Below are 15,137 nucleotides of genomic sequence, written 5' to 3'. Positions count from 1 at the left end.
CCCCCACACACACACACACACACACCATCCACAATTTTAAAACTAAAAATGCCCAAATCGTTGGATTCACTAAAAAAACAATGTAGTTAGTAAGCATAAACCCTTTTGAGATTGCTTAAGAATTTTACTCAATAATTTCATTTCAGGATTTTTCGGACTCTGGCTTTCAAAACACTCAGCAAATTGTGCAGAATATAGATGTTCCTTTGTGCGTAGATGTTACAGTAACCAATGCAGGCGGGAATAATAGCCATAATCAAGCTATAAGCCTTACTGAGAGTTCTGGGTTGAGTAATGCGGCTATAATGCCTTCGCTGCCCGTAGGCGCGGGAAGTTTAAACAATATGTCTGTGACAAATGCCAATACTACTGCTTCTTCAATATCGTCTTCGTCAGTTGGCGATTATTATGATATGAATGATCGCTTACGGTTTCATACTCGTTGTGGTTCTTTGGTTAAATTATCGCCAAATTGTCGCTCAGCTGAGAGACGCCGTCCATTGGATGAATTTAATAACGGTGTTGTAATGACTCATCGTCCTCTCAAGGACAACGAATTATTCGAAATACGTATTGATAAATTAGTAGATAAATGGTCCGGCTCAATTGAAGTGGGCGTCACAACCCACAATCCGTCTGTTTTGCATTTTCCCGCCACGATGACTAATATGCGCTCCGGCACCATTATGATGTCTGGATGCGGCATTTTAACAAACGGCAAGGGCACCCGTCGCCAGTACGGCGAATTTAATTTGGATGAATTACGGGAGGGTGATCGCGTCGGTATGATGCGCAAATTGAACGGCAATCTCCATTATTATATAAATGGCCAAGATCAAGGAGTTGCTGCTACACGTGTAGCCCCCACGCTATGGGGTGTTATAGATTTGTACGGAATGACCATAAAAGTTACAATTGTAGATCGTGATGAGCGGGAGCAACAGAATTTGGTTATACGCCGTAACAATCTTATATCATCAGCAGCTATGATCGGCGGTTTACAGGGTGTGAATAATAGTCCTATAAATGGTAGTGGTAATTCAGCCGTTCCTACGCCTGTTTTGAGTTTATTAAGTCCAGAAAGCGAAGTGGCTGCCATGGCAGATTCGGCGTTGACTGCAACGGCAGCCAATCCACGTAATGATGATCGTTTAACATTCCATCCACTATGTGGATCACATGCAACAGTAACGCATTCGGGCAGGACCGCTTTAAGGCCAAAGTAGGCGATATGTATGATACAATGACTTTAAATTATGCTCTGTTTTCCAGTGCTTCCGATGACTTCAACAATGGTGTAATATTGACACGTCGCCCTTTGAGGCCAAATGAGTTATTTCAAGTCCGTTTGGAAAGAGTCGTTACCAAATGGGCGGGGTCCGTGGAGATAGGGGTGACCATATATAGCGCGGAAGAATTAGATTTTCCATTCACTATGACTAATGTCAGGTAGGTTAACAATCACTTTCTAAAATTTCAAGGAATATTAATTGTAAAGTGTTGCAGATCCGGCACATGGATGATGACAGGCAATGGCGTCATGCATAACGGCATAACAGTTATTGAGCAGTATGGCGAAAATCTAGATCGTTTACAGGTGGGCGATCGCGTTGGCGTGGTACGGAAGGATACCGGTACCTTGCATTTCTGGGTTAACGGAGTGGATCAAGGTCCATCGGCAACGAATGTTCCTGAAAAAGTTTACGGTGTAATTGATTTGTATGGCCAAGCAGCGCAGGCTTCAATTATTGATACCTCGGAATGCGGCAGCCCTGATACGGGTAATTCGACCATTTCCAACACCACTTTGTATAGTGAAACTCCTCTCAGATTTCATGCTATACATGGTAAAAATGCCAGTATTTCCAATGGTGGCTTAACCGCCTCGCGGCCAAATTCTTTGGCTGAATTTAATGACGCCATAGTATTCAGTAATCGCCCGTTGAGGCAGCGTGAACTATTTGAAGTAGTGTTGGAGACAATGGTACGTCATTGGTCGGGAAACATAGAGATTGGAGTGACTGGAACTAGACCGGATGATATACAATTAGCCGCCAATGCTACTGAAATGGATGCCATGGACACCATCATATTATGTGGGCCGATGATTTTCCACAATCGTAAAAAAATTCGTTCCAATGTTTTAATCGACTTGGATACTTTGGGTTCTGGGACTAAAGTGGGAGTAATGCGTAACGGAGATTTTATACACTTTTTTATAGATAGCGTAGATCAGGGGCCGGCTTGTGAGTGTCACTCACCTTCAGTATGGGCAGTTATTGACTTGTACGGACAGTGTGCTCAAGTATCTTTGACACAAAGTTCAAATAACGATATGCGTGCTCCTTATGCCACCAGCGAAAATTCGCAAAGCTGTCAAGCCACATCTGTTATACAACCAGCAACTTTGGAAACGAAACATCGCTGGACTTGCATATCAGGCAATGTAACGTTATCACAGAACTGGACACTGGCGTCACGTCTGACCGGAAGTTCAGCGGCTTTATCACGCTGTGTTGTTTTTTCTGAGCATCCGTTAAGTGTAGGTTCACCATTTGAAATAAAAATGGTGACACATAATCCATTGTTCGCAGGTAAGTAGTAAGAAACTTGTTTAAAAATTCGAAGATATTATTTATTAAATTGGACCTCTTCAGGATGTTTAAATATAGGTATCACTGACCTCAATTTATCCGACGATAATGTTCGCAAAAATATACCGCTCAGTATTAAAAGGATACCAGCCAACGTTTGGTATGTAACGAGCAACGAGGTGCGCTATAACTCCCAATTGTTACAGCGTGCTGCGGCATCTCTAGAATGGCTAAGAGTAGGCGATCGCATAGCGTTGGAACTGACACCGGCCCGAACATTGCGGATACTGTTAAACTCTGAAGATATGAATATTCAATTTCATAATGTACCAAACGTGAGTATACATAGCGCGCAGAATTTTTGTGTTTATTCTTGTTATACAAATTTAATTTTAGGATGTTTATGCCGTAGTAGAACTGCAGGGTTCTACCATGGGCGTTCAAGTAACCTCTTCGCAAGGTCCCACTTCACCTTTAAGGCCGTGTAGTTTACGATTGCAAGATTCTTTGGAATTTGGAGCTGATCCTTTAAATAAACAAGATTCCATGTTAGAATCAATTGACTCAGAGGGTCTCAACTATGAATTTTCAGAAATTTGCGGTAAAAATGTAAAACTTTTGGAAGAGAACCGCTCCGCAATGCGTATACAATCTTACAACCAGGGTTTGGTTTACGTGACAAAACCTTTATGCAAAGGCGAGAGTATAAGTGTAGGTAAATTTGAGACGATTTTTAAAATAAGGTTTAATTGATTTTTATATTTTAATTAGATTAAAGTTGATTCGATAAATTGTAAATGGAAGGGTAACATAGGGCTTGGTGTAGTGAGCATTAGTCCTTCTCAATTAACAAATGCTCTTGCTTTATCCTCGTCTATTGTGCATTCCAAACGTCCCTGTTGGGTAGCAGTTGATGACGCCATTAACATAAATGGTCAGATAATCCCTTCAAAGTATGGAGAAGCGCTGGAAAATATACAGGCGGGTACTGTTATAACGATGACTCTGACACATGCGGGCGTTTTAAGTAAGTCATTACGTTCTTTTTAAGGGTTTCTTTTTAAAAGTTTCCTCAAAATATATGAATTGCTCATATTTTCTTGCACCATAATTAACTAAAAGATGTAATAGCAACTAAAAAAAGTTGCAGAGAAATTTTTGGAAATATTAAGAAGAGTTATATTAAAAAATTTTTGGATGATGCGTGTCTTCAAAAAAGAATTTAAATATTATCTGGACTTTTTCCACATATACCCTAGTTATCACCATTGGTTCAAATAACCTTCAAGATCTTGCCACTGGTCTTCCAAATCATGTTTATCCTGTTTTCGATCTTTATGGTAAATGTGAACGAATTACTATTCTGACGGGCACTGATGCCGGGCGGAATGGTACCCCTATTATAGAAGAACCTTCTGCATTAGAACATGATTCTCTAAATGATCAAGATTCGAACGTTCCGCAATGCGAAAAAGCTGACTTAGAAGTCCATGAGAAGGAAACAGAATCACAACCCAGCAGTTCGAATGTCGCCACTGCGTCAATTCCTGCTTCTGCTTCCTCTATGTAAGTTTGTCAATAAATTAACTGCAAAGTAAGAAGAAAAAAAATAACTAAATAAAATTTCTTTTTCTTCCCTTAACCGCATTAGGAATCGTTCGGTTTTAGAAAGTGTTTCGGAAAATTTACTATTAAATTTATCGATAAAAAATCGCACGTTGGAACAAAATTTCTCGGAGCCCAGTACCTCAAGATCAGCATGGTAAGCTATAAGTTTTTACTTAAAGAAATTTCTGATTACTTGAAATACTCCAGTTGCTTGCGAGAATCTCTCCAACTACAGCACAATACAAATCTGAATATACAGCGCAGTCAGGGAAGTCAACGTTTCCGCAGTGCTTTGATGGCGTATGCTCTATCCCCAGCTCCTGATAATCAAGCATTGGCAACTTTAGAGGAGCCGCCAAAGTCAGAAACGGAAAACAAGCAGTTATTGCGAGAATTTTTTGAAAACAATCAAGCAGCTGATGGTTATTTTGATGATGAGGCAATTGATGCTAATGAAGCCAACGGTGCTAGTGATGACGTTGGAGAGGATGCGTCGTTGCTAAACAATAATAATCCTGATGTGGATAGTTATGAAGAGGATGGAGCTGTTGGAGGCATTTCATTACATGATGAACTAGTGGCTAACGAGGCTAAGGATCCCGCCAACGACAATGAAGAAACAAATTTAGCTTTGCAACAACAGCAGCAGCAACAACAACAACAGCAGCAGCAGCAGCAACAACAACAACAACAACAACAACAACAGAACCAACAGCAACACCAACAGCAAGAAAATCGTGATGTGATAATTGTAGCTGATGAAGAGAATGCCTTGCAAAATAATATTACTGTGGAAGAGGGAGGAGATTCTAGTGAGTCTGACACCGACGGTCTGGAGAGCAATATGGATCTGTATGCTGATCGTTTAGTACAACTTCTTGAGTTACAACGTCGGCAAGACCTTGAAGGAATACGTTTTACTCAATTTTGTAGCGAGGGCGTTTCTTCTTCAGCGTCATCCATATCCAATCATTTTGATTCGCTGCAATCGATAGCATCCATTGAACGAAAAGATTGTGAATATCTTAAGCTGGTGCAACAATTTCGTTTGTCTCTTCTTTTGCCCGACACTTTTTTTCGACCTCATCATGAGCCTATTTGCTTCTGTGCTCATTGCAACGCTCAAGCCTCTGAGAAACTGCATGGCTGGGTTTATTTTAAATTAAATCAACAGACTGTAAATTCGAATATCGCTGCCGTGTCCCAAAATACTTTTGATAGCGATAATTTGCACGATGACTGGTTACCTTTGTACTACATGACTCGTGTTGATAAAATACGTTCTATACTTGATCGCGGCCAACCATTACCTATGGACTCAGCGAGCGATACGCATTCTCATGGAGGTGGTGGGAACCAAAAAGATGAACCTGGCGCACGCTTAGAATTGCATTTTACCCCAAATTCAGCGGCCGTAATTCCAATCAATGGTCAATACAAATACTTAAGGAATGGATATTTTTATACAATTAACACCGCTTTTGAGGTATACGTTAGGCGTCAGTCATTGTGTTCCGCTGGAAAGAGTAAAAACTCCGGTCGAACAAAGTCGCAGACGATTGAACGACGCGCCTCTACAAGTGAAGTAGATGTGGCTTCTGCTTCCCCTGCTCCGAGCAATCATTGTCAAGATCTAGGAGTGGGCCCATCGTCGACTTCTTCCCTAAATTCAAATGTTGCATGTGGCGGCGTTCACGATCAAACTTTCTTCACAAAAGAGGCTGGAGCATGTATTATAACAGCATTAATACTCAAGCTGGATAAGCCCCATTCGGCAGCCAATAAAACCTATTAAATTCATTTCTATCCTCATTTTACTTTGATATTTTCATATAATCTTAGATGTATATGTAGCACGATTTTCTAAAAAAAAATCTGTCGAGAAAAACTAGTCATTATCCAAAAATTTATCATTAGCCTTTTATTGTCTTGCTTCCAAAGAATTGGCCATTGAAATTCATTCTAAAGAGTACACAATTGTTTTTCTATTTTTTTAACATTTTTTATGATACGTACTCTGGGATCTACCTATTAATATACCTTTTGTTTTGCTTTATGTATTTTACAAAATATATTTAATAAGAGTTTTGAGAAACGCGAATTGATGTCGCATCGTTTCTTTTACAAAGAGGGAGGTTTAAAAATGTCACGACCCAGTCTATGGTTCTCAATAACGGGAAAAGCTCGATCATAATTTAAAAAAAAAAATTGCGAAAGCAATTTTCATTCGCTAGAAACAAAAATGCATACTTTGTTGATAACTATAAAGTCTCTACTCGCTCACAGCTATCGAGTTAACTCGATCGAGTTTATCAAGATTCTCATCGCTTGAGCAGATATCCGTAGGCTTATGATGTAGCAATTCAAAAGAAACATTCACGATATATCAATAGAGTCACTCGTACATTTATCTTAATTAATAAATTTCGCCGCAAACTCCCTTCATCTGAAAAGTGACCGCCGATCATCGAAACCAATTATATTTGAAAGCATATTTCGAACAACACGATAGTCTTAGCATTGGGGGTCTCAATACTTTTTAAAGGATCTATTGCGTTTGTCCTCCTTAAAGTAAATAAAGTTAATTTAAAAAATGCGCACAAAAAAGCTTATATATGTTCTGCAATAGTTTCGAAATCCTGTCTATTACAACTGTAGAGATTATCGTTATTAATTTTTAAATAATAAACCGTTGAATTATTGTTCATGTGTTTGTGTCTTCAGGCATACAAAGCAGTGCCTTTGTACACCAGTATGTTTACCCATTTATTAACAATATTTACATTTCATTAAATAATGCATGCATGTCCTATAATTAAGAATAATTCCCAAATAACTGAAAAACGGTCACGGTGTTAGTTGATAAATGTAGTTCGCAGATAGCACAGCAAAAGATAGAAATTAATGAAAAAAGACAATTAGACATTAAAGAAAATATGAAGCATGAAAATGAAGGGCATCGAATTAATGTTGGCGGCTTTATGTTTAAGTTGCGATTTTAATGCTGATGATTATCCAAGTGGCGTTTTAGTTATGGACGAAACTTACTTTACAAACGGTTCAGATGCGGAAGATGGGAAAGTTTTAACGAAAGCAAAAGAGATCGTATCATCTGATAAAGAGGTACAATTGGAAAAACTACGGAACTGGATAAATGGGCGTGAATTGCAAATAGCTACTTTAGAAGACTATCCACTAAGTTATACCGAAGTGCTGGGAAATGGTACGCGTGTGGGCTCAGGAGTAGCTTTCGAGTTAATTGATTTTCTAAAAGAGAAATTTAATTTCACCTATAAGGTAGTGGTGCCTGGCTTCAACATTATTGGAGGCACGGTCGACTATACAAACAGTTTAATCGAATTGCTTAATGGATCTGTAAGTTTTTAATGAACACGTTTTCTCTCTATTATTTTTTTATTATTATTATTATTATTATTATTATTATTAATCAAATGTTTTCAATATGCTCAGCAAGTTCACATGGCGGCAGCATTCCTGCCCTTGTTATCTGATCAACGTGGTTACATTTTCTATTCTACGGTCATCTTAGACGAAGGTGAATGGATTATGGTTATGCAAAGGCCGCATGAGTCAGCGTCGGGTTCGGGTCTTTTAGCTCCATTTGATTACAGAGTGTGGACGCTTATTCTAGTGTCCTTCTTAGCAGTCGGTCCAATCATATATATTCTAATAATTTTGCGTAATCGTTTAACAGGCGACACTGAACAGAAGCCCTATTCATTGGGACATTACGTTTGGTTTGTGTACGGTGCTCTATTAAAACAGGGTAGCGTTCTATCACCAATAGCTGGTGAGTAATACATATTTATTGTGCTTGCCTTTTATACTCTCACAATCATATTTCGAAGTTTTTCTGCGTCTGAACTATAGAATAATCATATACAGCGTGTGTTTAATTTTTTTTTTTTTTTTTAAATAATTATTAAAATTACATGTTGCTACAGTGTAACTAGAGCGTTCAGGACGTTTTTATTAAATTAAATTATAATAAGCAAATTGAAGCGAAAATCAACCTATTAAGTGAAATGATTTAATTAATGCACTTAAATATGTTTTTGTGCGTTGATGCGGTTCCTAACGCACAACAAAACAGGTTGGAGTGCAGCTACAAAAAGTCATTTTCGCACCTCAATTAAAAAGTATTTTTTTAATGTGGTAAATATGTGGTAAAAATGCGCATAAGCGCATAAAAAAGATCGTACAAAAACAGGTTTGAGTGTATTTTTTTTAATTTTTTTTTTTTTTTGTATTTTTCCTCTCTTTTGTCAATTTACTTGCAGACTCCACTCGGTTGTTATTCGCTACTTGGTGGATATTTATTACGATTCTAACCTCATTTTATACCGCTAATCTAACAGCGTTTCTTACTTTATCTCAATTCACCTTACCTTTCAATACTGTTGATGATATTTTATATAAAAATAAATATTTTGTAACGGTTCGTGGTGGCGGCGTCGAGTATGCCATTAAAACGGTAAATTTTTATTAATATTTTCGCCTATCATCCGGAAAATATAGAGGAAATCTGAAAATTTTCCCCATCATAATTATAGGTAAACGAAAGTCTATACATGCTGCATTACATGGCTGAAAATGATCGTGCAGTTTTTTCGCTGGATATCAATGATACTACGAATTTACGTACATATGTCGAGGAGCAGGGATTTGTGTTTATTCGCGATCGTCCCGCTATTACACACACTCTTTATACGGACTATCGTCAACGACGAGCGACTAGCATGAATGATGAGAAGGTGCACTGTCCTTTTGCTCAGGCCAAACATCCAATTCTAAAGAAGAAACGGTCGTTTGCTTATCCGATCGGCAGTAACTTAAGCCATCTATTTGATCGGGAGTAAGTACTTTTTGAATTGTTAAAGAGTTTATACCGTTTTGTGGGTTAACAATTTCGCCAAAGAGACCCAAGTGTCATTCAGTTACTTAAATGAAAACATATTTTGTCATTCGAACTTTAACAAGCAGACATAGTTGCTGTCTTTTCGTCGATTGCTTGCAATGTATTGTTGTCATTTGTTTATTTATTTATTTATTAAACTTGTTTAATGTGTTATTTTAATAGCTTGAAAATTTCAAAAAAAAATACCAGAAAATAAATCACGTCATAGTCTCGGATTGTGTATCTGGGGGGGGGGGGGGGCCCGATTAGTCTGAGATTGTAATTTGATCTGTCTTTTCTTGGCAATCTGTAGATCGCCAGAAATCGGTATTTGCGAGAGCTTCGTCGAAGGAAAGTGCACTGTTCTCGACTTTGCAGAAATGTATTGAAAAGCCTTCCATTTCGAAATATATACTTGTTGGTACATTTTTATGCACAATATCGTGTTGCGTCCGAGAATGTTGACATAATTATTGAGTTTGTAACATGTAAATAATATACCACAATAATCCGAATATTAAACAAGACGTGGATTCGGTATTGACAAGAAAATACCACAAAGGCAGTCCTGATCGCCAAATTGATACAAGTAATGAGGAAATTTTTAGCTTATTAAGGCTGTGGTGAAGTTTTTTCTAAGACAAAAATAATCCCTTATTTTTTATTAATAATGTTTATTCACTTCCTCATATTTAATGTTTGTTATTTTATGCTTAACGCAGGTTATTAAATCTTGTGGAATCGGGAATTATCAAGTATTTGGCAGTCAAGAACTTGCCGAATGCAGAAATATGTCCACAGAACTTGGGTAGCACTGAACGGCAATTGCGTAACGGAGATCTAATTATGACATACTATATAACGATGGTTGGTTTCATCGTTTCTCTTGTCATTTTCATCAGCGAACTGCTATTCCGCTGTATTAATCAATTGTGGACGCGAAATAATGTCAACGATGCAGTCGCAAAGCAAAAAGCAAGTGTTAGTAAAGGTTATAACCAAGGCCTGATTTTGACAATGAAAGCAACACCTCCTCCGCCTTATCAAAGTATATTTACTGGAGGTATTGAACGAAATGCTGGAAATAAATGGAAGCATGTATTCGGTTCAAAAACTCGACAGTTATCCCGTGAATATCCCGGTTTTATTAGCACAACTGGTCTTACAACCGGTTCGCATGGTATACGACGTATAATCAATGGCCGGGAATATATGATGTACCAGGCACCCAACGGCGAAACGCAATTAATACCTGTAAGAGCGCCCTCGGCCACTTTGTTTCAATACACTTATGTAGATTAAATGGCACGAAATCTTCATTGTGTTATCTTCATTCTTGGTCATGAATGAAATGTAACCAAGATCTACAAAATACGATTCCACTCCATTACAGCTTACTCAACTGCTTTAGATCATGCTTTTCGATGTATGCAGAGTGAGGTTGATAAAAATATAAATAAAACATACTTTAGTCTATTATACAACGTTGCAGTGTTTTCGTGTAAAATTAATCTAAATTCGATTAGCAGTCGAATTATATGGACTCATCGAAATAAATCTTGTGCTAAATATTATGGCTAAACTATTAAAAAGGAATAAAAAAAAAAATTAAAAAAAAATCAAGAAATGATGAGAAAAAAAAAAAATTCATCTATAAATAAGCAAGAAAAAAAAGTATATACATATCTGCCATAGAGGCTCAGCCGTAGCCGATATTGATCTGAGTGGGGGGTGAACCCCTAAGCCGTTGTACATATGCAAATGCTTGTGCAACCGATAATTATGTGAATGAATTCAGTTCAATTTTCGAGTAATATGAAGATATGAAAATAAGAAATTCATTTAGATACGTCATAGGCAAAAGGCGCGGATTAACGAGAGTTGATTTGATAGAATTGAATGAATTCTATATTGAGAGCAAATTATGGATGTCATTTAGATAGAACGATTGGGCACTTTAAAGGTTATCTTATCTGGCAATACCGTCGAGTCAATAGTACTGTTTTTGAACTTAGCCAGGAAGGAAACGCCAAGGATTTCTTCTCGCCAAGCAAAGTTTCTCTAGTGATGATAGGGCTAATTCTATTGAATCTGCTTAATACCTGTAGGAAGAAAACCATTCAGCAGGAGCATTTTCAAAAATTGGTTTTGCTTACACTTGTGTTTAGCCTTTCTGTAAAGTATGAATGATTAAGGTCTCTAAACGGCCGTTCGATAAAGCTTCGCACTGATCTACCTGTATTTATGAAGAGCAAAATGTGCAGAATATATGAAAAGCCCTAAATCAACTAACATATATATATTTTTAAAATTTTTGTAGGAATCAATAAAATACTAAGCTATTAACGAATTCTTTCTTGAGAATGAAAGCTTCTTGCTTTTTTCAGATTTAATTCACATCATAGAATTAAATGTAACCAGCTTGTATAAATCAGATCAAAAGAGATAAGAGTGGGATTAAAAGTTAAAGAAAGAAGACAATTCAAAAAGATCGTTGGATATGATGATATAATTGTTGAACAATAGTTTGTGCAGACGGCTTAGTTACAGCACTCAACTTGGCAATGCATTCATAGCTTCCGGCGGGACCTCTTTTTCTACATCTGTGAAGTGCAATAAGGAAGCTGCTCTGCCAACATAAGGGGACGCAACCTGTATTCACAGAACAATCGAAAATTTTTGCTCTAATAGTTCAGCGGAGAATGATTTGAGCACATTGGATGAAAACCCATCACACACTAGCGCACTACTATATAATTAATGGGCTTTAATGGGCTTTAAAACTTGTAATACATCATTTTCAAAACAGACCAAATTCGGAATTCAAAAAAAAATTGAATTTGAGATTGAATGACGTTTACGGCATCACTTTCTTGTTTTGTTTTGTTTATCGAGGAATGTCTTTACCACGTAAAAACCCATTTCGTATCATAACGGAGCGTTCTTGTGTGATTTTGAATACATTCGAGTCTATGTATATTCTATATTACTATGGTTACTATGGTTATTTGTTTAAACGTTAAATCGATAAAGGTTGATATTATTTATTAAGCGGTCATCGAATGCCTGTGTTGCAAGCACCTAAAGAATCAAGCGATTCTTCTCCTGAAGAATCTATCCAGCACCCAATTGTGGAAGAACAAGGATGGGGTGGATTGTTAGCTATTGCTGCTAACGCTCAAGGACATTACCGTTTGCAAGCTCCGGCTTGGCCTTTAGTTCAAGCGCCGAATAATTTCGTTCAATGGGAGAATTTGAACAATGCTCGCAACCTAAATGGAGGCAATCCGCCAACACCTGGTATATACGATCGTGATATAGAAGATATGGAAGAAGAAAATCATTTTCCTGCATACGTGCACTTACTGCCGATGACCACAGCCCAACCAGCTCCTGAACCGACTATTGATGAGTTATTGGTACGATTGAAAGTTAAACTGTTTCCATATTTTCTAATTATTTTTTATTCGTTATCTATTTTCAGAGACGTGTCACTTTACGCACTGATTTGCATAATATAGAAACTGTTCGATTACGTGTCCTCTCCTCTCATTTAAGTCTTTCGCACTTGTCGTTGTTTACACCACGACTTCAGCATTTGGATCTTAGCGGCTCAGTGTTATTTTCTTTGCGCGATTTAGGTTTAGGTTTAATTCATTTATTACATTTAAATGTCAGCAATTGTGGCTTGAATAGTCTGGATGGTACTGTAGCGTTTCCATCATTACGCATCCTAATAGCCAACGGCAACATGATACAGCGTCTCGGTTCCTTAACTGACATGCCACTTTTACAACGTTTAAGTGTATGTCAAAATCGAATTAGCGAGTTAAGTACCTTAACTTTTCTAAGTTTGTCTTATCATTTAACGGAATTGGATTTGCGTGGCAATCCTGTCTGTTATAATGCCTTGTACCGCCTAACCATGCAACGTAATATACCGTCTTTACAAGTACTGGATGGAGAAACTATATCCTCGGATTGTAATCAAAGGCAAAGTGAAACAGCTCTGGCCACAGACAGCGATGAAATGTCGTCGATATCAAATGCTTCGACATCTTTACCTCTCCTCAATTCGAATGAACGCGAACATCGCGAGGAGCGCGTTAACAGCGCTCCTGTGACAATGCAAAGATCGAGTTCTGGTAAATTTTTAGTTTGTTTCAAGTCAAAAAAAAAAAAAATCAATCTTTCCTTTCGTTTTAATTTTTAGAATCATCGAGTTCACGTTGCAGTAGTTTATATACAGGTTCACCGGTTGTTGGGTCTGTTTTATCGTTGGCTAGAAATTCTAATCGTCAGCGCCGCCACGACGCCAATGCTTGGATTTCTCCGGATAATTCAAGTTCCTCTTTAGAATTTTCCCACGATCAAGCCACTGGTGTAGCATCTTCGCTATCATCTCAGGGCAGTTGTGATATCGATTTTACGCCGGTTAATGATAAATATCATTAATTGTTTACATTGTTGTTATTTGTTGTTTTGTTGGTATAAATAAGCGTTTAAGATAGATTAGCGCATTTCAATAAAGTATTGGAAAAGTCGTAAGATGTTACTAACATAATTTGCTTATAGCTAAAAACCCTAATCTAAGGCGAATAGTTTGTGAAGGTGAGAGTTTTCTTTTACCAAATAATATTATTTAAATTTGCATATCAGCAATATGGAGAATCCAATGAGTGGGATCCGGTTCTATTAATCAACTTTTTTTATATTAAAATACAGGCAACTTCACCTTATTCATACTCATGCAACACAACAATGGATCCTTAAAATCATAAAATTAAACAAACACTTTTTGGATCTAAGAACCTCTTCAATATTCGAAGACTTGTTTTCGAAGCACTTAACCCTGTGGACTTCTCAAAACTACCTTCAGTACATAATATGAATAAAATATTTATTTTTATTACAGCGAGTGGGCTAAACATTCAGTCCAGCTTTTAAAGACGAGCCTCTCTTTAAAGAGAGGCTCGATAGTTTTGATTGCTAGTGCTCTACTTCTTTCAGCGTTTCATATAATTTTTCCAAGAGTATATTTCTTATTTCTTATCCCATTTAGTTCGTTACCTAACCAGATCGGATAAACACTATTACTTTTCGCTTTAACGCAAGCGATGCTATGACATTGAGTATAGCGTGCAATTTTAAAATACCATTACCGGACGTTTCACTTCACACTTCACCAAACCTTATTTGCTAGCCATCTTGACTACTATTAAAGCTTTATAATATTTTTATACTGGGAGTTAATAGAGCTACATTTTCTAAGCATATGTAAATAGTTGAATGATAAGCATCTTCAAAAATGACGAAAGACCGTGAACGAGAAATTGATAAGTCAGAAGCATTATGAAATATGAGATTTGACACTTTACCATTTTGCATTTGTAGATGACCATAGTTCACACATACCAAAAGCAAAACAAGTAAAAGCACAATAGTGCTTGAGCATGGCCCATTATTACATACTCGACATCACCCTTCAGTTATCCGTTTATCGACTTTTGAAAATAAGACGTTGCATGGTAAGCGGCCGGAAAAATTGGCTCGATCCATTTGAACCATTCTCAATAAGTGTCGTCCTTGGGCTTTCCGAATCGAATGCTATTATAAAATGTAGGCCTATATTAAGTCCTTCTGGGTGTTGCATACATCCGTACGAGCTTAATATACCCTTATACCAAGTGATGTACGGTATGAAAACAGCAGTTATAATTGGAAGAAGAATTCAGTGAAATTGTGCGTTAAGCTTGTTCACGCCACCTCTAGGAAACGATGGATAAATTGAAATCGCCAACAACAACTGTATTATCACTAAATTGAACAAGTTTAGTAATTTCTTGAAGGAACGTCAGACGCTGCAAAATTATAAAGATATTTTCGAAGGCGGAAAAATATACAGGCATGTTACTTACATAGCAATAACGCATACACAAAAGAATTTAATCTTAGAACTATTGCCAAGTTGAGCAACACCCGATACGATTGACGTTATAAGTACGCCGTCAGCTTTT

At 37.4% G+C, this 15,137-nt stretch overlaps 3 protein-coding genes across 4 annotated transcripts in view; all 3 read left to right on the top strand.

The window, feature by feature from the left end:
- LOC119645088 (neuralized-like protein 4) overlaps positions 1-6,002 on the top strand; it is a 7,335-nt gene extending 1,333 nt beyond the window's left edge. The window contains exons 3-11 of the mRNA XM_038044980.1: positions 147-1,222; positions 1,273-1,449; positions 1,507-2,594; positions 2,658-2,929; positions 2,991-3,305; positions 3,366-3,621; positions 3,854-4,160; positions 4,246-4,356; positions 4,410-6,002. Of these exons, the coding sequence (XP_037900908.1) occupies positions 147-1,222; positions 1,273-1,449; positions 1,507-2,594; positions 2,658-2,929; positions 2,991-3,305; positions 3,366-3,621; positions 3,854-4,160; positions 4,246-4,356; positions 4,410-5,997 (5,190 nt within the window). The 3' untranslated portion in view covers positions 5,998-6,002. The remainder of the gene's footprint in view (positions 1-146; positions 1,223-1,272; positions 1,450-1,506; positions 2,595-2,657; positions 2,930-2,990; positions 3,306-3,365; positions 3,622-3,853; positions 4,161-4,245; positions 4,357-4,409) is intronic.
- Positions 6,003-6,028: 26 nt separating this feature from the next.
- Positions 6,029-10,568, top strand: LOC119645085 (glutamate receptor ionotropic, kainate 4). 2 transcript variants are annotated; one of them, XM_038044978.1, is made up of 6 exons: positions 7,336-7,425; positions 7,500-7,577; positions 7,674-8,013; positions 8,504-8,697; positions 8,777-9,078; positions 9,843-10,568. In XM_038044978.1, the coding sequence occupies exons 1-6, from the start codon at positions 7,423-7,425 to the stop codon at positions 10,420-10,422; spliced, it is 1,497 nt and encodes a 498-aa protein (XP_037900906.1). In that variant the 5' UTR covers positions 7,336-7,422; the 3' UTR covers positions 10,423-10,568. The 2 variants fall into 2 exon arrangements, with proteins under 2 accessions (XP_037900905.1, XP_037900906.1); XM_038044977.1 differs by having other exon boundaries at positions 6,029-7,577.
- Positions 10,569-10,747: 179 nt separating this feature from the next.
- Positions 10,748-13,811, top strand: LOC119645087. Its single transcript, XM_038044979.1, has 3 exons — positions 10,748-12,539; positions 12,605-13,265; positions 13,334-13,811. The coding sequence occupies exons 1-3, from the start codon at positions 12,183-12,185 to the stop codon at positions 13,573-13,575; spliced, it is 1,260 nt and encodes a 419-aa protein (XP_037900907.1). The 5' UTR covers positions 10,748-12,182; the 3' UTR covers positions 13,576-13,811.
- The last annotated feature ends 1,326 nt before the right edge of the window (positions 13,812-15,137 follow it).

This window comes from Glossina fuscipes, unplaced genomic scaffold (genome assembly GCF_014805625.2).
Source record: "Glossina fuscipes isolate IAEA_lab_2018 unplaced genomic scaffold, Yale_Gfus_2 1, whole genome shotgun sequence".
Taxonomy (NCBI): Eukaryota; Metazoa; Arthropoda; class Insecta; order Diptera; family Glossinidae; genus Glossina; species Glossina fuscipes.
The sequence above is the reverse complement of the archived record's forward strand: the minus strand, read 5'-3'. Positions and strand labels throughout refer to the sequence as shown.